Genomic DNA, 27,006 nt, shown 5'->3' on the forward strand with positions numbered 1-27,006 from the left:
TGGTTTGATACTTTAAAATTAAAACTTAGGATATAAAATAACAGTAGCACCATAGTCACTGAAATACTACTGCAAAGAATTGAGAATCAAACATTAAACAGATTCCAGAGGGTAAACTGCTGAAAGGTTTAGCCCTTCTAGGGGAGAGGGATCAAAATGAAGGTTTTTTTACAATCACAAATACGAATGGTAGGCTTGCTCCTGAAGTTGGAGGAAGACATGATTAACAATAGAAAATATTGAGGTGTCAGTGGTGAAATATTTCAGTTTAATTAAAAAAAAGTAGTTGCTAAACTTATTCTTACATAAAAAATATATACTTACAATGTGCCTGAAAAGCAAAAATCTGACAATAATGCCATCGAAATGCTTTTAAAAGACCCACTTATGATATAATATTTTAGGTAAATCACTTAGGGTATATATTTTTAACCCCTCTTTATGAATGAGGAAAGTAAGGTTCAGAAAAATTGAATAACTTGTCAAGAGAATAAAGAAATGAGAAATAGGAAAGACATCTTTCTGGAATAACATGGAAGTAACCACTAAAGGGAAACATGATTCTCCAGACACCAAGAGCAAAAATGACCTCTGGCAACAAGGCAAGATAGAAATATACCCTTGTTTTCTTCCTCAGATTTTTAGTTTTTGAATATCAAGTCCATGGACATGCAGATAACTTTTTACTAGTTGGACTGAGAAGATAAGTTAACAACAGTCCCTGTGAGTAGTTAAGAACCTGGGTGTTTAGGTGTGCAAAACCTTAAATGGAATGGATTAGCCACCTGGACCTTGAAGATTTCCTTAACAAAGCATTAGTGCCACCTAGTGGCAATTACTCTATCTTGCAGATACTTGGTCCCTGAAAACAATCAGCATCTAAGCAGGGAAAGGTGAAGATGAGTCGGTTTCATTTCTCAGGCCAATGTTAATAGGTCAGTACTGGCTGCCTTGGAAGCACCATGCTGAGAAGGACTCTGAGCTTACTGGTGTGCTCCTCAGGAAACAACACCGTAACTTATTAAATATGTAGGCCATGATTGATGCAATTATTTCTCAAAAAATAAAGTCAACTTCTGCAGCAGGAATTGATACCTTCCCTCTAAGACCTATTTGGGTAGTTAAGCTTCCTGCAATGGCTATTTTGACATGGAAAGCAATCAGAATATGCAGTGGATAAATACAGCTGATGATTATAATGAGATTATCTATTTGTAATTATATATTTTAACATATAATTAAATAGTAGTTTCCCAAGATATGCTCATAACATTGGTGTGAAACTAGTATCTTCTAAATTTGTTAATATCTTCTAAATTTAATAGTTGAAATACCTTTATAACCTACATGATGACTAATAAATTACTAAATTATGTGCTAATTTATGACTGGAAGGCTTCTGAATCATTGTCCCAAATGGTGATACACTATGGAAAACACTAATTTTACACTGTATAGGTTTATATAATGGTTTCTATCCCATTTTTAAGCTTAACATGGAAAGGAAACAATGTGTTTGTGGGCTAACTTAAGAAATCCAAATGACTACAATAATAGCAAAGAGTTCAGGGCCTACATACAGTTTAAGACTGAAGATCTCTAATCGTTGGTTAAGAGGAGCTACTTAGGCTTCTACTGACAATGAAATTGCTGAGTGGTTAAGAGAAGGGATTCTCACCTTGGGGAAAGCCAAAAGTCACAGACAGTGGAAGAAAAAAGAGATAAGGTAGAAAGTTGCTTTTAGCTCTCTGGGAGGTATAGTGATAGGGAAGTACAGCAGACAGAGCTCTCAGAGATGACCATGGAGTTTACAAGGTCAGCCAGTCAACCAGATCATTTCATTGCAATTCTAAGTAGTAAGATAATAGAACAAAGCGGCTACAGCAGGATGAAGCAGGATTTAAGCAGGATTAGATCAGGGTTAGATGAGCAGAATATCTGAAGCTGAGGTAGTAAAAGGTAAGAAAGCTGAACTTGATTCAAAAAGATTTATACAATTTCATAATCCTAAAGATGCCAATATTTTTAAAAATTGCCATATTTAGTATGATCCATCTATTTTATCAAAAAGGAGCCAGTAAATTTTTGAATCTGTTTCTAATCTATATCAAAATACATTAGTGAAAGATTTCAATCAATGCCAAGCACTGTACCATAATTCCAGTATTACATTTAAGAGTATATACTTTTAGGCCATTTTAAAGGTATGATTTTGAAAATACTATTCAAATAGAACAAGTAACATCTAACTTAAAATCAATGGAAATATGAAAAGTGTAAATTAGGTATGTCAGCATAAGACTGTAAAGTGTGGCACCAGATATGGGTAAGCTACAACATTAGGACTGCAGGTGCCAAGATCAACCAGATAAACACTGATGTTATCTATAATTACCTCATTTTTAGCTTAAATCACAGGTAATGAGGGAACTCACGAGTCTCTAAAAGGCAATTACAAACTGTACTGGCTTTTTTGCTTCCCGTACCACGAATTTTCTAAAACTTACTTTTATTTAAAGCTTTTTTCTCCTCCATAATGAAACATCAGGGCATATCTCTTATACATAAATATATAAAAAAAAAACAGAATGCACAATTACACACAAGCTTAAAATGTATTTCTTCATATGTCTAGGTGAAACATGTTATCATATGATAAGGCTCCACTGAAATACAGGTAAAGAATAGTTCATTGCCTAGAGGTTTGTTAAAATTACGGTCATGTTTTGATTCAGGTTTGAATTGAACTTTAAATTGAGAAACCTTGAGCCTTCACCTTAGTTTTCACAGGAACACAAAGAACTGAGTTAAAACAGTTAGGGACTGTCAAATATAATACTCTCCTTTTTCTTATTTTATTTATTTATATGTTTTTTGAGACAGAGTCTCACTCTATCGCCCTGGCTGGAGTGCAGTGGCGCTCTCTCTGCTCACTGCAAGCTCCGCCTCTGGGGTTCAAACCATTCTCCTGCCTCAGTCTCCCAGGTAGCTGGGACTACAGGCACCCACCACCACGCCCAGCTAAATTTTTTGTACTTTTTTAGTAGAGACAGGGTTTCACTGTGTTAGCCAGGATGGTCTCGATCTCCTGACCTCATGATCTGCCTGCCTCAGCCTCCCAAAGGGCTGGAATACTCTCTTCTTTAAAGCAAAAAAACAAAACAAAAACAAACGAACAAAAAAACACAGGCATTATTTTCTTAAAAATACAGTGTGTAAGAGCTTCCAAATCCAGGGTCATATTAAAGTAGGCAAACTCAATAATCATACTTTAAAAAAGGAAACCAAGAAAAGCAGTATCACAAACTTTTTGATTTTATAACAAGCTTTTCACTTTTAATTGTATTAATAATTTAAATATATGATAAAGATAATTAGATTAATAATCAAAGGACTGACATTTAGAAATGAAGTGAGAAAAGGATCCTATACCAGCAATCTCTGTGAAGTTGTCTGGAGTAAGTATATTTTATATTCCATGGTTTACTCATGCTTCCTCTATAATTAATAGGGAAAAAATCCTCTCCCTGCAGACCTTTCCTACCTTCTTCCCACCCTCACCTCACCTCATTTACTTTGATATTTGCAATAACTGGCAAGGGCTTGATATCTAACACTCTATAACATGATAAAGAATTTGCCTCACAGTCTGCAAATATAAGCCAATACTGTAAAGGAAAGGCTGGTAGAATAGAGAATAAATTACTTTCCAGTTATTTATAAATAGGCATTTATTTAGCAAAACCTGATGTCCTAATTAAAAGTCAATCCTATGACTTAAAGCATGTTTTCCAATAGTGTGTTGACTAACAGGGTATTACCAAACAGAAATACATGTGTGCTTAAATACTTTCTCTAAGAAATATTAAAATCAATTCTATTTTAACTGAATCCATCGTTCACTTTACAACCTCTAGATGAGCACTAAGCAAGTAAACTTTCCGAGATGACAGAAATGTTCTACATCTGACTCCCCAATATGGTAAGCACTGACCATACATAGTTACTAAGCAGTTAAAACATGGCTAGTTGCAGCTGAAGAACTACGTATTGTATTTTATTTTAATTAATTGAAATCCAAATTTAAATAGCTTCATATTGCCAGTAGTTCCCATATTGGACAGGGAAGCTTAAAATGTTAAGGATGGCAACAATTCACTCATAATACACATTCAATTTTTAAAGTAACAACTGTAAAGTTTCAAGGGCTATAAATAAACAAGTGATGCATACTCATATATAACTGGGGAAAGAAAACAAACATTAAAAGTTAAATAATACATGTGGTTAAATAAGTCAACTTAATTCCATAAGATAGGTAACGTGGCATATAATTACTCTAAATAAATGGTGCTACCAATAAGACTATTAGATATGGATATAATCTTTTCTTTTTCTTTCCCGTGTCTATCTCATTTACTCTCCCTGTGGTTTCTGTTTCTATCACTCCCTTCCCCGGCCTCCACCCACATGCCTTTTTTCACACACATACCTGAAAGTTAGAAAGGCAAATCTTTAGTGATGACAGTGTCATTTCTATTGGTTACCCCAAAATGGTCAATGCTGGAAAGAACTAGACCCAAGATTTGGATCACGAACCTAATATAATCATATTCAGTAACAGGCTGGCTAAACAAACCTGGAAGGGACAATTTAAAATGAAGATAAATGGGACATGGGATAAACTTTTGTTTAAAGTCAATTAAGTATTTTAAGTACTGCTTCCCTGTGGTAAGGTGGGGGGAAGGGTAAGAAGACAATAGTAGTTATTTTGCAGATTGTAAGTTTATTACAGTGAACTGAACAAAATACACGAGAAGTTTGTGTCTAGATCTATGAAAGTTGAGCTATGCTGTTCAAGAGACCTTTAAGATTTTTTTTTTGACATTTATTTTTTATTTATTTTTAATTATTATTATATTTTAAGTTTTAGGGTACATGTGCACAATGTGCAGGTTAGTTACATATGTATACATGTGCTATGCTGGTGTGCTGCACCCATTAACTCCTCATTTAGCATTAGGTATATCTCCTAATGCTATCCCTCCCCCCTCCCCCCACCCCACAACAGTCCCCAGAGTGTGATGATCCCCTTCCTGTGTCCATGTGTTCTCATTGTTCAATTCCCACCCTTGAGTGAGAATATGCGGTGTTCGGCTTTTTGTTCTTGCAATAGTTTACCGAGAATGATGATTGCCAATTTCATCCATGTCCCTACAAAGGACATGAACTCATCATTTTTTATGGCTGCATAGTATTCCATGGTGTATATGTGCCACATTTTCTTAATCCAGTCTATCACTGTTGGACACTTGGGTTGGTTCCAAGTCTTTGCCATTGTGAATAGTGGCGCAATAAACATACGTGTGCATGTGTCTTTATAGCAGCATGATTTATAGTCCCTTGGGTATATACCCAGTAACGGGATGGCTGGCTCAAATGGTATTTCTAGTTCTAGATCCCTGAGGAATCGCCACACTGACTTCCACAATGGTTGAACTAGTTTACAGTCCCACCAACAGTGTAAAAGTGTTCCTATTTCTCCACATCCTCTCCAGCACCTGTTGTTTGAGAACTTTAAGATTTAGAAGTATTTTTTTAAAAATTGGAATGAGGTTTAAGATACAGTGTTCGACTACCCTGTTTTGGTTCTAATGGGTTGAGACACTTGGGCATGTCATCTGCATTAGTTTCCTAATCTGAAAAGGTAGCCTGGAAGAGTCTTTGAAACGCCTTGAGATTATGTCAACCAAACTACTTCTATGTCTCTCTCAGAACATAACATCTATAATCATGGAATGAAAATTGTATCTGTATGTTCAGATACAAGGACATCGTTTACATTTCAAATATTCTGTCATTTGCAGGTTATTTTTTATTCCATAGCAGCTTTATTGATTTTCTTCATATTTCTAGGTACATAATACTCATTCTCAATTGTATCATTATCAACTATTTCATAATTAATTTTGTGTGATTTAAAGATTTTTGACCCTCAGTTAAAATTTTTGATCATCGATTCAAATATATCAAACATCGCTGGGTGCAGTGGCTCATGCCCGTAATCCCAACACTTTGGGAGGCTGAGGTGGGTGGATCACCTGAGGTCAGGAGTTCAAGACCAGCCTGGCCAACATGGTGAAACCCCCACTCTACTAAAAATACAAAAATTAGATGAGCACAGTGGTGCACACCTGTAATCCCAGCTACACAGGAAGATGAGGCATGAGAATCACTTGAACCCAGGAAGTGAAGGTTGCAGTGGGCTGAGATGGCCCTCTAGCCTAAGCAACAGAGTAAGACCCCATCTAATAAAAAAAAAAAAAAAAACTATGATATACTGAATTTTTAAACTTTAGTACTATCAAATAGCAAGTACTATAAAATAGCAGTTCATGTAAAGTAACACTGTCACCACAATGAAATAGATACATATGTAAATACTGATGTTGTATGGGTCACATTAGCTGTCTTCATAGGTAAGGGCATAATTTTGTCACTGATGACTAAGTTCAAATGGGAAAGTTGTCAAAATCAAAATGAAGTCACTTGTGTCAAACCCTAACAAAAGTACAGTTGGCCCTCCATACATGAGATTCCGCATTCATGGTTTATACCAACCACGGACTGAGACTACAGTATTCTAAGGATGCCAAACTCATGGATACAGAGGGGCTGATTTTTCCTATCCTTTCCAATTCCCTAGAGCTGACTGCTGGACTTTGGTATCCATGGGGGTCCTGAAATCCATCCCCAAGAATACTGACAGATAACCATAAATAAAGACAGGTTTAGAAAGAAGAGCCCTCATGCACATATGCTGAAGAAATATTACAAAGACTCTCTGAAGGGCTCTTATACACATATGTCTGTAACAAAAACTTTTGCCAATAACTTTCTAAACTGCAGTTTGCTACATAAGTACAAGGATAGCTAGCTGATGTACAAGAACACTTGCCAGACAAACTGTCTCCATTAATGAACTGGTGTTAGGTCCTGCAATAAGGCCCTGTAACCAAAGTTCTCTGTTACAAAATAAATTGTGTGTACTTTCCTCTCTTGTCTTTAAAAGCTTCCCCTCCCCTCAACCTCTTTGGATATGCCTATGGTTCCCAAGGCCTGCATATCCCAGATGTGCAAATCCCCTAATAAACTCAATATCTTTGGAGAATCTCTGTGTTTTTGACAAACTGAAACTTACCCATTCTAATATACTGCAAAAGAAATCTAAAAGAATGCATTGCTGAAGAGTGGAAAATGAAGACCATCTTTGTACATGTTGCTTGCCTCCCTGAAACTCCCGCCCCAGCTAGAACACCTAGCAAACAGATTTTCCTCCTAACACCCACCATCCCAACCATTTGGTCTTCCCCTCATTCTGTTTTTTGTTTTGTTTTTATTTTTGTCTTGAGGCAGGGTCTTGCTCTGTCACCAAGGCTGGAGTGCAGTGGCATGATCACAGCTCACTGCAGCCTCAACCTCCCAGGCTCAAGTGATTGTCCCACCTGAGCCTCCTGAATAGGTGGGACTAGAGGCATGCGCCACCATGCCTTACTAATTTTTTTAAAATATTTATTTATTTATTTGTCTGTTTGTAGAGAAGAGGTCTTGCTTTTTGCCCAGGCTGGTCTTCAACTCCTCAACTCAAGTGATCCTCCCGCCTCAGCCTGTTGGGATTACTGGTGCAAGTCCCTGCACCTAGCCTTCCCCTAGTTCTTGATAAATGCCTCCATTATAATACCAGTCATCCTCTATGTTAGTTGCTTCCATGTTTTTCTCCCTGCTAGATCATGAGTGCCCCAAGGGCAGGGTCTGTGTTTAACTCCTCTTTGGGTCTTGAAGGTTTAGCACACTGGTTTGTCTATAATGGAAGTATAACAAAGATATACATAATGATGGAAGATAAGTTAGCTCCCTTGAACAAAAAAAAAAATAAAGATATAGACAAACGTCGAAAAAGCACTTGTGAAAAAGCTCTGGATTAAAAATAAAATGGGGAAATATAATTATTAACCACTACAACTTTGTGCCAAAAGACAACACAATCTGATATAAAAAAATAGACAAATGTTAAATATTGACTCCTACTTAAATATCCTGTAGAAATTTCTCCCTTAAATCATTTGAGTCAAATTGTCTATGAAATAGACAATCAGAAATTAAGTATTATATAGAGCTACTATATAATACTTAATTATTGGGACTATAAAGCAGACCAATGCGTAAATAAATAAGCAAGATATTGGTGAATTTTTTAAAAAAAATTAACTCTCCACTTATGAACCTTAATTCTATGCATTATTTTCTCAAATTTTTAAGTCTATTTTTGAACCCTAATTCTATGCATTATTTTCTCATACTTCAGTATTATTGAGCAAATATTTAATTGACTTTGTATATTTCACCACTATATCCTAACTATATATTACAAACAGTGATCCACAGGACTGACAGCAAGGCATTTCAACTGGGAATGCCAGCAAGAAACAGAAGTGTGTCCAGGGGAAAGGACTCTCAGTGTTGATTGACTCAGAGCAGCTTATCCTCACATTTCATATGTATGCCTGTCTTTTCAAAGATAAACATTTACACAGCCTTGGATGATCAGGCTTTCAGCTGACTATGTAAATAAACAAACATGAAAAAAAATTTCCCCTAAAGCCTGGCAACAGATAACAAAAAGGGCTTGAAGGGGTTTCTAAAGGAAAATAACTCAAACTGTAACACGTATGCTCAAGCCAGTGTGGGTTGATAATTAGGGCTGTAAATGCAAACAAATCAGTTGACTTTAGAGGGTAACATTTTTTCAAAGCCTTAAGTAATCAATAAATTAGTTCAGAGAGATTGTATATTATAAAGAAGCACAGATACTATCATAAAAATAATAAGTTACTTCGAGAAGATGTATTCATCATTCAAATCTGATTTTTCTTTACTCAAAAGAGCCTCCACTATGGAGATAAGAACAAAAGGTAATATTAAGACTCTGATTTCTAAAAAACGAAAAGGCTATACATTTTGTGCTCTCTGAAGTGATCATTTAACTGTAAAGGTCGTGATGCTTCTTGAACAAATATAAGAACAAACAAGATGCAAGAAAATTTGATGAGATTAAATATAAGAAGCGATTATATAAAAGTTCCTCTTATATAATCTATAGGTAACCATAGATACATCTGATTCTTTACTCATTTATTGCCACTTTAGAACTAGAAAAAAATTTTTTTAACTTTCCTGAGGCAAGGGCCAACTTTGTCAGGTAGCAGAGTTAATTACAACTTAAACGAAATTTTAGAAGAGAGGGAAAGAAAAGGTGAAAAAACTTAACAGTAGTTACCTACTATGTTTTCATGACAAGGGCCAAGTACTTTACACATTTTACAGTTATGCTCTCTACAACTCAATGATACAGATGTTAACATTTCATTTTTATAGATGAGGTAATTAAGAATCAGAGAGGTTAATTACTTTGCCTAAGGTTACAGTGGTAGAGCTAAGATCTAGACTTTAGTTTGTCTTATTTCTGTGCATTTTTTCCAAATTGATTCCCTAAATCATGTATTTATTCTTAAGAACATCTTAACATTATATAGATCCTCAACAACATACAGGCAATATAACAAAATCAGAAAAGCAAGGCTCATGGAATCAGGAAAGGAGCACTAATTCTAGGCCTTCCTTCCTCCTCTTCTACTTATTAAGCTATGAAACCCTGGAAAAATAATTAAAATGGCAAGGCCTTAGAAACTTAAGAGGACTGAGTGGTGGGGAAGAGGGATGGTAGATTCAGGTTGGTCTCTATCATCTTTCATATAACTTCTAGCAAATAAATTGATTGAGCCAATATTCTGTTTTTGTTTTTTGGTTTTTGGGATTTTTTTGTTTGTTGTTGTTGTTGTTTCGAGAGAGTTTTTTTAATCACCCAGGCAGCAGCACAGTGGTGCGATCTTGGCTCACTGCAACCTCCGCCTCCCAGGTTCAAGTGATTCTTGTGCCTCAGACTCCCGAGTAGCTGGGATTACAGGCGTGCACCACCACACTGGCTAATTTTGTTTTTTGTTTTTTTTTGTATTTTCAGGAGAGACGGGGTTTTGCCATGTTGTCCAGGCTGGTCTTGAACAACTGACCTCAAGTGATCCACCCACCTCAGCCTCCAAAAGCGCTGAGATTACTGGGGTAAGCCACTGAGCCTGCTCTCATCCAATGAGCCAATATTCTTAAAAATAACATGATTAACAAAATTATATCACTTTAAAGAGTGTGACTAGAACCCAGATTTCTGAATTTTAAATCTTGCTGCCAAAGTAGGTTTTTGCCCTATTATCTCCTTTCTAATATACTAAATCACTGTTTCATTGTTATTTCTATAAGATATATAATTCTCTTACATACAAATGTAAAAGGTACTATACTAAAAATAAATGTAAATGATGAAAAGATATTTCCCGCATCCTCCAAAATTATTGATTATATGCAAATAAGATACATACGAATCGTTGTGCTAAAACTTGAAGACTAATTTTTCAAATTTATTGATTATTGATTATATGCAAATAAGATACATACAAAATTATTGATTATATGCAAATAAGATACATACAAATCTTTGTGCCAAAGCTTGAAGCCTAATTTTTCAAATTTACTCAATGATTCAAGAAAATTCAAATTAATGTACTTTTTCTTAGGCAGGAAAAGACAACTTTTAGATTTAAAAGGCTATACCAACTTTAATTTTTTAAAAACTTTTTACCAACTTCAACAGCCTTTGACTTGGTGAGCTATATATAGCACATACTATATTGAGAAAGGGAGGCTGCTTTGGAAGCTCTGATAAATATCAAGACATTAGAACGCCATTGCTTTAAAGCCAAGTGCCTTTTTTTTGTCTCTCCTTAAAAGGAAAAAAACAAACAACAAAACTACATACATATATAAAGTTCCCTTTATTTCTTCAATAAAAGCTCTTTTCAAATATGAAATACAATATTTTGTTAGAGAAAAAAATAAGCCAAAAGTATGAATGTTTTATTTAAAAAAATACATAAGTTTATAAGTATTCCAGTCTATAAATTTTTTAAGTCTCAAGTCACTCCACTAGCCCAGGTGTAGGATTTATTAACTAAAAACATACACAGAAGTATCTGTGTATCTTTTTAGCATTCAAGTAACTTTTGTTTTTTAATTCAACACCAAAGCTCCTAACTAAATTATTATAATCTTCAGTTTATTGGCTATGACTTCTAACTGAGCATCTTTGGTGTTTATAATTTTGAACTGTGTCTCTGGAAGTCAGCATTGCATTTACAAATGATTATTTTTAAAGTATCTAACTGTCAAGATGAAAAAGAGTGTACATTTTTCTTAAGAGTACAGCTCTGGAAAATACAAATAATGTCATGTGAAATTAAGTTGGAAAAAAATACTGAGTAAACTAGATGATTTACTACAGTTTATATAGAATCTCAAAAATTAGGGTTAAATATAATGTACAAATTTAATTTAAAATAATCTACAATGATTTATATTCTATCCTCTGCCATTTACACAAAACTAAGATGAGGTACAAAAATTAAGCAATATTTTGAGTTTCCCTGAGAATGCCAAATAACTGGTCTGAGTTTTCTCTAACTAAATTGACTATTAAGCCAAGTTTACCACAAATTTTTGGCTATAGAGACACAAAAAGCTTATGAATAAATGAGCCAACAAATAAGTTATTTTCTATATTGGGAATTATGACATTATACTTTAAAAATCTGAAAAAAAAGCATTACATTGGCTCAAAAATGATACAGATTTTCTGTCAACTTTTGAGGAAAGTTATAATTTGATCAAAAAGATATTTAGAAACATAGGGTAATAAAACAAAAGTTTTTAAATGTTCACCTTCAATTTATTTCATAGGTCACTGTTATACCATCTAATAAGATAATTAAAAACATGCAAGTAGCTGGTACTACAGCTAAACAGATTAATGTAATAGTCTGTAGTCATATGTGCTGGCAAGGGGCTTGCCTCTTTTGGCGAGGAGAAGGTCAGCTGCCCTTGGGAAGAGGAGGAGAGGAGTGGCCTGTGCTACAGTCACTAAGTTAAACATCTTCAAGCAAACTGATAATCAGGAAATGACTTTCCTTCTTTCACACCCATTCATGTTCTTCTCTCAGTTTTAATGGTTAAATAAGGAACAGAGAAAGCTCATATAATTTGGCAGACAACATTAACGTTGGTCTTTAAAAAGTACAAGATATATTTCACAAAACCAACAATGTCTTCTCAAGTCTTCCAAACTTTCCATTTTAACGCATCATCTGCAAATTAGTTCAGAGATATACACTCAAATTTTAACCAAATTTTCCAAAACAATATCTGGACTATTACTCAAGCATCAAATAATAATTATACTGGTGCCTTAGGAGTTAAATGCAGCTGTACTCTATCTGAATCCATGAAGCAAGATCAAAAGAAGATATAAATCCAAAGTAAACATCCCAGGTTATTAAGAAAAAAAAAAGTCTATGAGTATTAGGCACATAAAGCTATAGTTAGGGTCCATTCATTTTAAATTTTAAAATTTATTTGTCAAAGTTCCAGACATCATCTCTGAATTTATAGTAAAACATCTTCCTTTCATCTACTAGGTTTTCAAATTTGTTATTCAAAGGTAACCTGAAATATGTGTCAGATATTGAGAATGTCAAATCTCAGGTTAAGCTTGTTCTTAAGCACTCTTTCTGCTAACAGACAAAACATTTATTTTCTTGTAAAACATATTTTTTCTCTTCCTTTTGGTATATTAGATCACTGTAACAATTTCTGCAATACCAAAAGGTTAGTGATGATGACAATGATGATGATGACATTGTCTGGAACAAAAAAGTAACTAATATTTATTCAGCATTTACCATATGTCATTATCTGATTAAACTCCTCATATCAACTGTATTTTATCACCTCCACTTCAAAAGTGAAGAACTGAGGCTAAGACTTGTCAAAAGTATTCAAAGTATTTGGAATCAGGATCTGAACCAGTACACTATGTTTAAACATTGTTTTTAAAAAACAGACCAGGTGAAGTGGCTCACGCCTGTAATCCCAACACTTTGGGAGGCTAAGGCTGGCAGATTTCTTGAGCCCAGGAGTTTGAGACCATCCCGGGCAACATGGTGAAACCCCATCTCTACAAAAAACACAAAAATTACCCAGGTGTGGTGGCATACGCCTGTCATCCCAGCTACTCAGGAGGCTGAGAGGTGGGAGGATTGCTTGAGGCCAGGTGGTTGAGGCTGCAGTGAGCCAAGATAGTGCCACCGTACGCCAGCCTGGGTGACACAGTGAGACCCTGTCTCAAAAAACAAACAAACAAAACCCCCAGAGACTATGCCCTCTTGAAACTGACAATCTAATACCATAATCATACAAACAGTGGAAAGAATATAAATTTCAGTGTCCAATTCAAGACTGAATTCAAAAGTTAATAAAATCTCAACATACGTTAGAGAAGGGTACATGTGTCTGATGGTGAATACAGAAAACAAAGTTACCCATTTACATGAAGTGATCACAAAAGAATTAATACTATGACTTCCCATTTAGATTTTCAAAGGCCTTTATTTTACATGTTTTAACCCGAGTCTTTAAAACAGTTGTGGGAAGGAAACAGGTTAGGCATTATAATGCCCATTTGATAGATAAGAAACTAAAGTAAATCTTAACCCTAGACACAAATATATATAAAGTATGAGTATGTCGGTGATAGGTTTAAGGCCTGCGTTGTCGAATTGTGAAGAAAAGCTAGGATTTCAGAGGCGGTTTAAATAATACAAAGGTAGAATTGTCATGCAAAAGGACATCTGAGGGTTGCAACATTTACATTTCTCTAATAACCTATTTCTAGTTAGTTTAAAGAGATATAATGGCAACAAAAAATAATCTTCATTTTCAAAAGTAAATTTTACTGAAAATTCGACTGCCATTTTAATGTGATTCTGCAACAATTCCTAGATTTTGTCAGTTAACCTTAATATGAAGCTATACCACAGAGCTGTGCTTCTATGAATTCTACACTTAACCCAAGTGTCAAATCCACAAGTAAGCTCATTATAAGAGCTATTGCCTACTGAGTAGAAAAATATTCATTTCACACCTTAAATACTATAATAGTATTTAACAACAGCACTGGCCTGCCAACTATTAAAAATACATTTTTACATACTGTATTACTTGAGCTTTTTAACTTCTCTTTTTAATTACAACAATAAATTAATATTCTAACATTACAACATTGATTTTTAATCAATGCCTGCCATTTTTAAACAATGACAGGCATTGATTAAAAATATTTAGTTAACAACATAAGTATTTATTGTGCAAAGCTACACTAGGAGTTACTTTTCAAAATACAATTATCATTTAATACTAAGATACTTTATTCAAGAACAAAAAAACCCACAAGATAATACTATACCTTCACATGAAAACATTTCTCTTAACTTTATATTATACCCACTATTTACTATAATTAGCTAAAATACAAATGTAATTGTAAAATACAATTCACCAACAAAATTTATATATATAATGGGATTTTCCTTCCTTTGAAATACATTTTTTGTCTTGTTTATGTTTAATCGTGTTTATACCTAATAAATTACTATCATAGATTTCATATATTACCATATTAAGATTCCTCTGTTACATGTCAACTCCTAATATTTATTTAACTATCTTTCATATTTACTTTTTTGGTTATTGTTACAATCAGCTATGACTCACTCAAATAGGGGATTCTACCTGTAGTTTAGTATGCCAAATACAAGCTTTATATTATACTTCAGGACTCAGAAAGCATTTGGACAATTCCAATATTTATAAGGTAGGATGGATATAGTGAAAATTTAACAATAACATATGAGCTTTACTGCTGTGATAATACCCTTCTAGAACACCATGGAACATAAGCCTTTTGTAGTATCTGTGACACTTGAACAACTGATTATGTATACAGACCCCAAATGGTATAAAATAAAGATATCAAGTGTTTCAATTACCATCTCATTTCTGAAATTCATAAACAAATTGTAAAAACTGTTTCATTTACTACATTTTTGTCAAGTGCCTCCTGTACAAAAGGCCCAACTCTAGATGTTAAAAGCCCGCCTGAAATCTGAAGAAATAAATGACACAGTTCCAATTAAGAATATATAATATGTATACAAATAAAAATATAAACTAAGCATAAATTCCACATTTATTATAGAAAAGAAGACACAGTTTAATATTAAAATCAGTTTTCAAGTACACAGTGGTTCTTGCATATATTTTATAGTGTTGTTACACAAGTATCAGAAGTAATTAACCACAAGGACAATGTTGACCAATTAAATTGTTTCTTCAAGAATCTGCATTGCCATCTATAATGTTAAAATGTATTATTATTGAATTTGCACTTTTTTCCTAAAAGAAAATAACCAATTTCTTACACCACTTTGGTTCTGTATACAGATTTTCAAGTATTACTGAAAATACTTTAATCTTTCTTACTCCTGAGTTTCCCAGATATAAGGTACAAATTTCATAAATATTTACTGAAGCAAAATTCAAGTTATGAGGAGAATATTAAGAAAGTACTCGGTAAAATACATATTTTCTTAATTAGTGTATCCTTTTAAAAATTACTAATTGAGAAGTAATAGCCCTGTTTGCTGAAGAACTTAAAACAGGATATTAGCAAACAGCACTTAATTCAACCATGAACTACATTTTAAGCTCTCTTAGGCGCTCATGAGCGGTACTATATTTTAGCAGGAAAATTAAAAGGAAGCTTTAGTACCATAACAGATATACTGGAAAAACAAAAATAGATTATAATGAAGCTGAATACTACATGTGCATTCATTCCAATTACCCTACTATTGGCTAACAACAGATACTGCAGTAAGTACATTTACTCAAAAATTTAGAATATTATATTCTTCTGTATCTTATTAATTGCAGAAAATAACATAACACAATATTGTTTACATTGGTCACCTTGTTAAAACACAAGTAGTGGTTCCTTACTATTCTAGATCAAAACCCTATATAATTATATGTCTTATACATTATCTTATAATATTATATGTGTGTGTGTGTATATATATATATGTATTCATCACCTACCTATAGGAATTAAAAGTCCCTTCAGAGTCTAAAGTAGAACTTGTTCTTCTTCCATTTTTATTTGAATCTCCTGGAGAAAAAAATTACAACACTGAAATAATGGAGATAAACTGAATATTTCAGTTGAAAAACTGTGTGAAAGCTCTACGCAATATATTAGCCAAAAAGCATGTATCCTCTCCCCCTTCCCCAAATTATCTTTTGTACTCAAAGCTTTTTAGGTAGGAAACTCATTTTGATACCAAAATATAAACCAATGCCAATCCTAGACTGGATAGTAACAGTACCAAAGTAATTGCTATCAGGAACAAATGAGGCACAGTACAAACATTTTCTTCTTATGAATTACAGACAAAACTAAAATTATAAACCAGTGTTTATAAAGAAAGGAAATTTTCTGTTAATGACTAAGTCACCCATCCTGATCAGTGGCACTGTCAAAAGAGAACAGGCAGAGAGCCGACCTGGATGATTTTCCAGGTCCTAGAGTTTGATGCTCTCTAGGAATTTAGTAAACAGAGGTAAAATAAAAAGCCAACTTGAGAGGTAGTGATTAATTAACGAGATTTTAATATGCCTTACTTAATATTCTTTACAAAACTTTAACTGTTAACTTTAGGTTTCAACTGTCAAAAGTTCGGCAATTTAAAACATGAAAAAGGAACAACATCAAAAGGTATTTGTCTCCTATAATAATATCAAACATTTAGAAAAAAAATTTTTACTCAAAAATCTATCATATTCATAAAATCACATTTAGAACAAATTATACATATCAATGTAAAGACTACAGAATAAAAGTAAATGTACTAAAGTTGGAAAAAATGCTTACCAATGCCCCAATGTTATATATTCTCATTGATTGAAATTTCATAGTTCAATTTTTTAAAATATATACTTCAAAGTACAGCTTTTATGAAACCATAGTATACCACTATTAAAAATGTCATTTGTTCTTCAAAACAAATTAAAAGTTTAGAATCTGATTACATTTTATACTCCTAATTTATATAATGTAATTTTCAAACATCAGGTTGTATTTGATTTTTATAATATTTACAGCTTAATATAACAATGATTTAATCCAATTTTATACTTTTAATATACTTTGAACAACTGAAGGTGCAATAGGAAATCATCACAGTGGTCGTGGATAAGTCAAACAGTAATTACAGAGCTTTCACTTTAAAGATGAGATTATTTTTAATTATTGAGTATAGTATCTAAGGTACTATACTTATATAATTATGCTACTCATTAAATGGTGACTGAATGCTGAAATGTAATTTTAATGACAGCTACCTATCTTTCTTTACACATTTTATAGCTGACAGATAGTAAAGAACACTGGTTCTTTTTTTGAGAATTTGGTGAGATATGTGCAGCTGTGCCAGTGTTCAGGAGAAGTGGACTGAGCCTGCTTGTTAAACTTTCAACCCCTCTTTTTTTAAAATATTGTTCCAGTTTATTTTGTTTTTTCAAAAAACAAAAAAATCCTAAAATGGATTACAACACTTAAAAATGGTGACAATTTACAGAAGAAAATAATCCAAAAACATATAAATGTTTAAAATTAACCTAGCTAGGTATAAGTTGCTAATTCTTTGAAAACATGGGTATGGTAATATTACTCATACAACACCCTTCATTTTCTTTTAAAAATTAATAATATTATAATAAACTAAAAAGATGTAAGGAAAATTAGTCTCTGTCTTGCTAAATGAAAATTTCCTACAACACATGTTATTTAACAGCTTGCAGACATTTCCTGTGAAACGTTCCATAATCAGCATAGAATAAGTACTATATTATACATTTAAAATATGAGCTTCTTTCTCGTTAAAACTAAAGATTATGATTAAACATGAAAAATAACACCAATAGAATAGTTCTTCCTTTAAGGTGATATTTATCAGATCAAATATAAAATCCTTCAAATAATTAAGAGAATTTGGCTTTATAAACAACCAGGTTTTATCATATTATAAAGGTTTTATTTAATTTAAAACTGTTTCCAAATGAAACTATCACATTAAATGTAACTTTCAAGGTGCAAAAAAATGGTAATGGGAAAAAAAAAGCAGTTTTTCTTTCTCAAAAACATAGCAAATAAGGAGTACAATTGTTTCACTAACAATATTAGAGAAAAGATTTCAGAGTTGGCTATATGGGGAAAAGGCAATAAAGTTTTGAAGCAGGAAAAACGCTTTGTTCCCTCAATCCTCTAGTCGAAATTAATTATAGCAAATGTTTATGAAAACATCTGTTCCTTACAGCTATAAATTCTTAATTTTAGTATGGACGATCCCAGACTCTTATTTTGGAAGGAAACTGTCTGACTATGGAAAGGTTTACAAAAGAACAGACAGAATCTGTAATTCTGTAAAATTGTGTATACAATGTGCTACATCCTGTAGAGATTTTCCTTGGTGTGAAACATTTGGAGAGGCTTAATACCGGTAACTAGGAGAAATCAAAGACAAACAGAAAGGCTCATTTTTCATTTAAGCTATAATATGATAAAAAACATATCTGTAACACCAGAAAACAACTTCCACCAGTTTGGGAAATAAACAAGTGTTACTTTACTACTGAATCTAATTTGGAGGTAAGTATAATAAAATAAGTATTAATTTTATAAGGGATTAAAGTAAATGAAATGACAATACAATCATGGGAACGTATATGTAGTGTTTCCCAAAAATAACAACAGAGGGTGCAAGAGAGTTTACTATGATGTTTTTACTTGCTATTCTGATCCTTGAACTAAGTTGTCAGGTAGCCGTAACTGTAACAAAGATGCATCATACACACACACACAAATACAGTATTAATGTAACCTTACACAAAGACTATTAAATGGTCAAACAGCACAAATATCTAAAATGTGGTTTAAGATAATAGGCTTCCCCTTACCTGAAAATAATTTAACTAATATGCAATTTTTAGAATACAGTTGTAACTTTAAAGGTATTTCAATATCTAATGTAAAGTAACCAGTAAAAGAATCTAGATGTCTTTATTGAGTATATTTTGAATACATGCATGAATTATATAAAATAAATAACATATGTGTAACTATATATTTATAACATCGTACAACATATATCTATAAGAACAATTCATCAATTACTTGTGACCGTAAGTTTGAAATTTATATAACATTCATTTCTCATTAATTGGTATGCAACTTTCCTAATGGGTTCATAATATTCAATTAAAATAAATTGCTGATTTGCAAAAATATGCTGATAGTTACATTGGCTTAAATTATAAGAAAATGCATAATATTGCTTAATAGTAATTTCTAACATGTGTATCTAACTTACTAAGCCAGAAAGTATAACTGTGACTTAAATTTCAAAACAGAATGAATGGAATTTCAGACTCCCTTTTAGCTTTAACTGAGGTCATGTTTAACAAAGGGCATTTTTGGTTCCATCTGTGCACTGTTGAAATCTTTCTAAAGGGAGGTTTACAATAGATTTCTGTAGTATTTTTTTATACACAAACATCTAGTTCATGAAGAGAGAACCAGAGATTTTTAAACTAGGTTAAGTTAAAAACAGCCAGAATAACACTATAAATAATCACGCCTACTCAAATGTGTCTTCAGTTTACATGTGAAAACATCAAGTTTTAGACTATCACATCACACTAGGTATGAATTCTGAAAAGTATTACATAATAAAGAAAAGGTTTTATCTTTGAATCATTAGAGAACTGTCAACATACACAGTCTGGGTGGGGTATTTAATAGTAAGATGGGGAAAAATGACTTGGTTCAAACTAAGATGAAAACAAAGCTATGAGTTTAGTGTAAAGACCTGAAAGCCTTTGTGTCTTTTAAAGGAATTAGTATATACCAATGAAATGTTTTAGTTAACTTTAAAATCCTTTAAAAAATGATTTTTAAAAATCTATGAATAAAGTATATTCATGTGTTGACACACAGTGAAGGCAAAGCATAATGACTCAGCATTATCCATAAAGTAGCCACATCATTTGTGAAATCAGGCTAATCATTAGCCACCCCAAGCTAATTACTTATGCTAAAAATCCAGGACCACTCATTAGATCTAAGAGCCAGTGCTGAAGTCAACACAGAAAAAAAGTGTCAATTTTATAATTTTCAATTTTCTTTATTATTGTTAATGTACTTACATTCCAGTGATTTAATAGTCATATTTAGTTCTCTAAATAACGTCTTAAAAAATCTGTATTGTAGATAATGAAAACTCAAACGTAAAATAGAAATTCATAAGAAGTCTTAAATAAAAAACATTTTCAAGTGGACATTTTAATTTGAGAAAAGGATGCTTTGTTATCAAAGGTTCCTATTAAACCTTTAATAGAATTCTTAAAAACAAAAGACAGAAAGCAGCATGACATCAGCAAGATGGCAGAGTTTGAAACTCCAAGTAGTACATGTCCTCCCACAGAAACACTGAAAAACAAAAAGTAACTTTTAGGACTTTGTAAAAGCTGTAATAAACAGTCAAAAATGTTCCAAAGCAAAATGAACACTGAATCAAGAAAAAAGTAAACTTAAAAATTTTGTGGTGTTTACACTTGCCCTTGCCCCACCCCCTCCCTGGCACTGTAGCAGTCTGGAAGAGGGTAGCTACTTTCCCAGGGTGGGAGTCTGGTACTTAGTTCTCGAAGGGAAGAGGGTACCATGTTAGCAAATTGTTGTGCATATATGTTCTACCCTGTGTAAGGGCCACCTGAAAGATGACACAAGGTGCCTTTCTCTGTTCCGGCTACTTTAGAAGAAGCAGCGGACATCAATAGAACACACAACAAGCCAAACTAAAAACCCAATATACAGTTCATTCTCACGCTGCTATAAAGCACTGCCTGAGACTGGGTAATTTAAAAAGGAAAGAAGTTTAATTGACTCGCAGTTCCACATGCCTGGGAAGGCCTCAGGAAACTTACAATCATAGCAAAAGGGGAAACAAACATGCCCTACCTCATATGATGGCATGAAGGAGAAGTACAGGGCAAAACAGGGAAAAGCCCCTTATAAAACCATCAGATCTCGTGAGAACTCACTACCACAAGAAGAGCATGGGGGTAACTGCCCTCATGATTCAATTACCTCCAACTGGGTCTCTCCTGTAACACCTGGGGATTATAAACCTATATTTCAATATGAGATTTGGGTGGGGGCACGGCCCAACCATATCACTGTACCCCCTCCCAAATCTCATGTCTTTATAATTCAAAACACAGTCATGCCTTCCCAACAGTCCCGCAAACTCTTAACTCATTCCAGCATTAACCCAAAAGTCCAAGTCCAAGGTCTTATCTGAGAAAGGCAAGTCCCTTCCGCTATGAGCCTGCAAAATCAAAAGCAAGTTAGCTACTTCATAGATACAATGGGGGTACAGGCATTGAGCAATACACCCGCTCCAAATGAGAGAAACTGACCAAAACGAATGGGTACAAGCCCCATGCAAGTCCAAAATCCAAGAGGCAGTAATTAAACTGTAAAGTACCAAAATGATCTACTTTGACTCCATGTCTCACATCTATGTCACACTGATACAAGAGGTAGGCTCCCACGGCCTTGGGTAGCTCTGCCCCTGTGGCTTTGCAGGGTACAGCTCCCCTCCCGGCTGCCTTCACAGCTGGCGTTGAGTGTCTGTGGCTTTACCAGGTGCACAATGCAAGCTGTCACTGAATTTACCATTCTGGGGTCTGGAGAACACTGGCCCTCTTCTCACAGCTCCACTAGGCAATGCCCCAGTGGGGACTTTGTATGGGGACTCCAACCCCAAATTTCCCTTCCGCACTGCCGTAGCAGAGGTTCTCCATGAAGACCCTGTCCCTACAGCAGACTTCTGCCTGGACATCCAGGTGTTTCCATATATCATCTGAAATCTAGGCAGAGATTCCCAAACATCAATTCTTGTCTTCTGCGCACCCACAGGCCCAACACAATGTGAAAGCTGCCAAGGCTTGGGGCTTGCACCTTCTGAAGCAACAGCCCAAGCTGTACACTGGATTCTTTTAGTTACAGCTGGAGCTAAAGCAGCTGGGATCCAGGGCACGGGCCAACCATATCACTGTACCCCCTCCCAAATCTCATGTCTTTATAATACCTGAGGTCTTTATAATTTCTGAGGTCTTTATAATTCCTTTATAATGTCCTGAGGTTGCACAGAACAGGGGGGCCCTGGGCCCAGCCCACAAAACCACTTTTCCCTCCTAGGCCACCTGACCTGTGATGGAAGGGGCTGTGGTGAAGGTCTCTGACATGCCCTGGAGACATTTTACCCATCGTCTTGGTGATTAACATTCCACTCCCCGTTACTTCTGCAAATTTCCGCAGTGGGCTTGTAATTCTCCCCAGAATTTTTTTCCCTCTACTACACTGTCATCCTGCAAATTTTCCAAACTTTTATACTCTGCTTCCTTTTGAATGCTTTGTTGCTTAGAAATTTCTTCCACCAGATACCCTACATCATCTCTCTCAAGTGCAAAGTTTCACCGATCACTAGGGCAGGGGCAAAATGCCACCAGTCTGTTTGCATAGCAAGAGTTAACTTTATTCCAGTTCCCAAAAAGTTCCTCATTTCCATCTGAGACAACCTCAGCCTGGACTTCATTGTCCATATCACTGTCAGCATTTTGGTCAAAGCCATTCAACAAATCTCAAGTTCCAAACTTTCCCACATCTTCCTACCTTCTGAGCCCCTCAAGTCTCTAGGAAATTCCAAACTTTCCCACATTTTCCTGTCTTCTTCTGAGCCCTCAAAACTATTCCAACCTGTGGCTATCACCCAGTTCCAAAGTCTCTTCCACATTTTTGGGTATCCTTATAGCAGCACGCCAATCTCTGTGGTACCAATTTACTGTATTAGTACCTTATCACATTGCTATAAAGGACTACCCAAGACTGGGTAATTTATAAAGGAAAGAGGTTTAATCAACTCACAGTTTTGCATGGCTGGGGAGGCCTCAGGAAACTTACAATCATGATGGAAGGGGAAGCAAATATGTCCTTCTTCATATGGCAGCAGGATGGAGAAATGCCAATTAAAAGGGGGAAAAGCCCCTTATAAAACCATCAGATTTTGTGAGAACTCACATAATATCACAAGAACAGCAGCATGGGGGTAACTGCCCCCATTATTCAATTACCTCCCACCAGGTCCCTCCCATGACACATGGGGATTATGGGAACTACAATTCAAGGTGAGATTTGGGTGGGGCCACAGCCAAACCATATCACTCACAGATGCCTGCGGCAAAAGATTGCAATTGAAACATAAGATAGACCACCTAAGGCCTGGGAGCAAAAGCTGGTGAGGATTTCTTTGGGAAATTAGGACATTCAAAAGCATCCATGTGTATTGGAGAAATGTAGAAGGCCGTGTGTGTGCCTAGAGCAATATGCATGATCAGAAAGTAACTGAGAAGACCCTAAGCTTCCACCAAAAGCTGATCACTATATGAGGACTGCAAGCGTGGCTAAATGTTAAAGAACTACTGTGGCACAGAGCCAGTCTGCAAAGACAGGAAGAGGTTTCGAATTTTTAGGGTGGGGGTCTATATAAATAGAAAGTGCTTTTAGCTTTTAAGAGAACAAATACACTGTCCATGATCTCTGTTTAAAGTATTTCCAGGAGTAAGCCTTACTGAATTGGTAAAATTAAGCTGACAGATTCAGTTTAATGAAATCAGGAACTAGAGGCATTAAAGTATTATAATTAAAAGCTAAGACTCTACCATTTGTTTGTTATCTCACTTAACCTTTCACTATCTCAGATTCCTCATCTGTAAAATGGAGAAAACAATAGGTTCTACTGCAAAACGTGGTAAGAAAGATTAAATGAGATAAATGTATGTAAAGTGCTTATAGTACAATGTAAGTCCTCAAAAAAAGTTAGCTATCATTTTTATTAACATTTTAATCAATGTATTTATAATACTGGTTCTAGTAGAGGAATAAAAGTAAAAGGCTACTAGTTCTACACAAGGAGAAATACACTTACTCATAACTTAAATAATTGAATATTGTGGCTTTTTTCTTCTTAGCAATTAAAGAGCATTATTTCTGAAAAACTTTATCAAAAACTTTATGAATTATATGAGGATGGTGTATAAGTCTTGTGCAGCCCTTATAATATCCTTCCTGACAACGATCTTATCAAACATAAAATATTTAAAGAGAATGCAGGATATAGTAAATGTAAATAAAATTACAGCCTTGAAATATAAAGCCATATAATTTCATGAACTTAAGATATATAAATATTTCTTGAAACTGATAAAAGATAAAAAACTAAAACCATGGTCAGTCTATCAATAAACTAAAACTAACATGTATGATAGTACATAGTATTACACATATAGCAATAACAGATAAAACAAGCTATAAGAGGAATTAATTAATGATTCTGCAACTAAATGGGAAACAGGGACTAATTTAAAAGATAATCACAAGTAGAACTACCCAATTTAAGTTAACATGTGCTATGGTTGAATGTGTCCATCAAAAAGCATGTGTTGGAAACTTAACACACAATGCAACAGTGTTGGGAGATGGGGCCTAGTGGGAGGTGTTTAGGTCAGGAGAGCTCTACACTTATGAATTAATTAATGTTGATTATAAAATAGCTTAATACTGTGAATTCAATCTCTTGCTGTCTCTCCCATGCGCTCTCTTGCCCTCTTGCCCTTCTGCTTTCCATCATGGGATAATGCAACAAGAAGGCCCTCACCAGATGCTGGCACCTTGAGATTAGATTTCCCAGGCTCCATAACTGTGAGAAATAAAATTATTTTATTTATGAATTACCCAGTCAGTGATATTCTGCTATGATAACACAAAACAGACTAAGATAACACATAATAACGCACAAATCCAAGTATTTCTATTTAGTATGATTGTCATTTTTCCAGGTACTCTATGGATATAAAGCTACCTGATGTCTTAGAAATATAACAGAGTAGGCCCGAATCAATCAAGAAAACAGAATTCTAAGGCAAAATTAATATTTCTGGGTTCTACCACCCACATCTATTACAAGAGTGGGTGGTACCAGATCATATCTGATAATCCAAATCACCTGGGAACAGGTATATAGGTAGTATGCGTGTGTGTGTGTGTGTGTGTGTGTGTGTGTGTGTGTGGTGGGATGGAGGGAGGGGAGAGAGACAGAGACGGAGGTAGAGAGAGAGAGAGAGGAAGGGAGGGAGGGAGAGATTTGGGAGAGAGGGGGCAGAGGAAGGAAGGGGGAAAGAAAGTAGCGGGGGAAGTGAAGGCAGAGAGAGAAAAGAGATTGAGATATTTGTGGGTGAGGCCTAGAACTCTACTTTAAAGGGTTCCCTAGATTATTCTGATGATACACAGGCCTTTCCTATTCTAAAATTATTAGCTTCTACTGTACTAAAAGTGACTATCTTATTATAGAAGGCAATTTAATTTGCCCAAATTGAGGAAATTATTGGGTATCTTATATGCCCTCATTTACTAATGACTAACAATAAAGCACAAACTATGATCTCATTTTCCAGCAATAGTAATAGACTGCATTGAGCTATGCCAACTTCACACATTATCCTAATATGACCAGTACTATGTGCTCTTTATTAGGGGAGGGTGCAGGCTCCAGATGTTAAGCAGAATGCTACTAATGGCCTCTGAGGTTCTACCACAGACCACCTGGATCTCAAAAGCACCTTTTCGAGAAAGAGTTGCATTGCTAATGCTGCATTTTAGACAATTACAAAACACATTTCCACTTAGCACATAAACAACAAAGCAGACTTTCAGAAGAGCTTGCTAAGAAGTAAATATGTTGATAAAGAGTATTTGAAAATATTTCTTTAAACTTGGAGAAATAGTATTAAGGCCATAAAAGATTTGATATGGTTTGGCTGTTTCCCTACTCAAGTCTCACCTTGAATTGTAGTTCCCATAATCCCCACATATCAATGGGAAGGACCAGGTGGAGATAACTGAATCATGGGGGTGGTTTTCCCCATCCTCTTCTCATGATAGTGAGTTAGTTCTCACGAGATCTAATGGTTTTATAAGGGGATTCCCCCTTCGCTGGGCACTCACTTTCTCTCCTGCTGCCATGTGAAGAAGGACATGTTTGCTTTGCCTTCCACAATAATTGTAAGTTTCCTGAGGCCTCCCAAGCCATGCAGAACAGAGTCAATTAAACCTCTTTCCTTTACAAATTACCAGTCTTGGGTATTTCTTCATAGCAGTGTGAGCACAGACTAATACATGATTATTATATAATTTGTCCTTCACTACAATTTTATCTTAACAAAATACAGATAACAATTTAGTTTAACTTTGGCTGAGATTTTTAGCCTTACTACAGTCCAACAAAAGCTTAAATAAAACATACCCTCCTCAAAACAACAAAACAAAAAATCATTGTATTTTCAAAAAGACTCTAATTGATATTTAGGGAATTCTAACCCTAACATTAAATTATCTATTAAGTGCCTAAATATATATAACAAAAATAAAATACATATTATTTACTACATAAAATAGAGTATATGTGGCAGTAAAGTCCTATTTCACTGTCTTTCAAATAATACCTATAGAATATTTATATTTATCAAAATTATTCTTTTTCTTCAGTGCAATACAAAGGAAACATCTTTTTCTAGAGAAAAGAATCCTTTGGGCACTACTCATTTCAACTGGTGATTACAATCAGTGCTAGATCCCTCAAGGTTGAACATCTAGTGGACAAGACTTCATAAAATGTAAAGGCATCTGTTAACCCGAAGTACGTAACTTTCAATGTTAATATTAGATATGTCCCATTTTAGAGCCTGAAAAATTCACTGGGACTCTATGCAGGA

The 27,006-nt window shown here is 34.6% G+C and overlaps 1 protein-coding gene across 25 annotated transcripts in view; it reads right to left on the minus strand.

The window, feature by feature from the left end:
- TBC1D5 (TBC1 domain family member 5) overlaps positions 1-27,006 on the minus strand; it is a 595,437-nt gene that overhangs the window by 255,606 nt on the left and 312,825 nt on the right. For 24 of the 25 annotated variants that reach the window (XM_063602211.1, XM_063602210.1, XM_055109554.2 and 21 more), the window contains one exon: positions 16,159-16,228. The exons of the other annotated variant lie outside the window; for it this stretch is intronic. In XM_063602211.1, the coding sequence (XP_063458281.1) occupies positions 16,159-16,228 (70 nt within the window). The remainder of the gene's footprint in view (positions 1-16,158; positions 16,229-27,006) is intronic. 25 annotated transcript variants of the gene reach the window in all.

The sequence above is a fragment of the Pan paniscus genome, chromosome 2, assembly GCF_029289425.2.
Source record: "Pan paniscus chromosome 2, NHGRI_mPanPan1-v2.0_pri, whole genome shotgun sequence".
Classification (NCBI taxonomy): domain Eukaryota; kingdom Metazoa; phylum Chordata; class Mammalia; order Primates; family Hominidae; genus Pan; species Pan paniscus.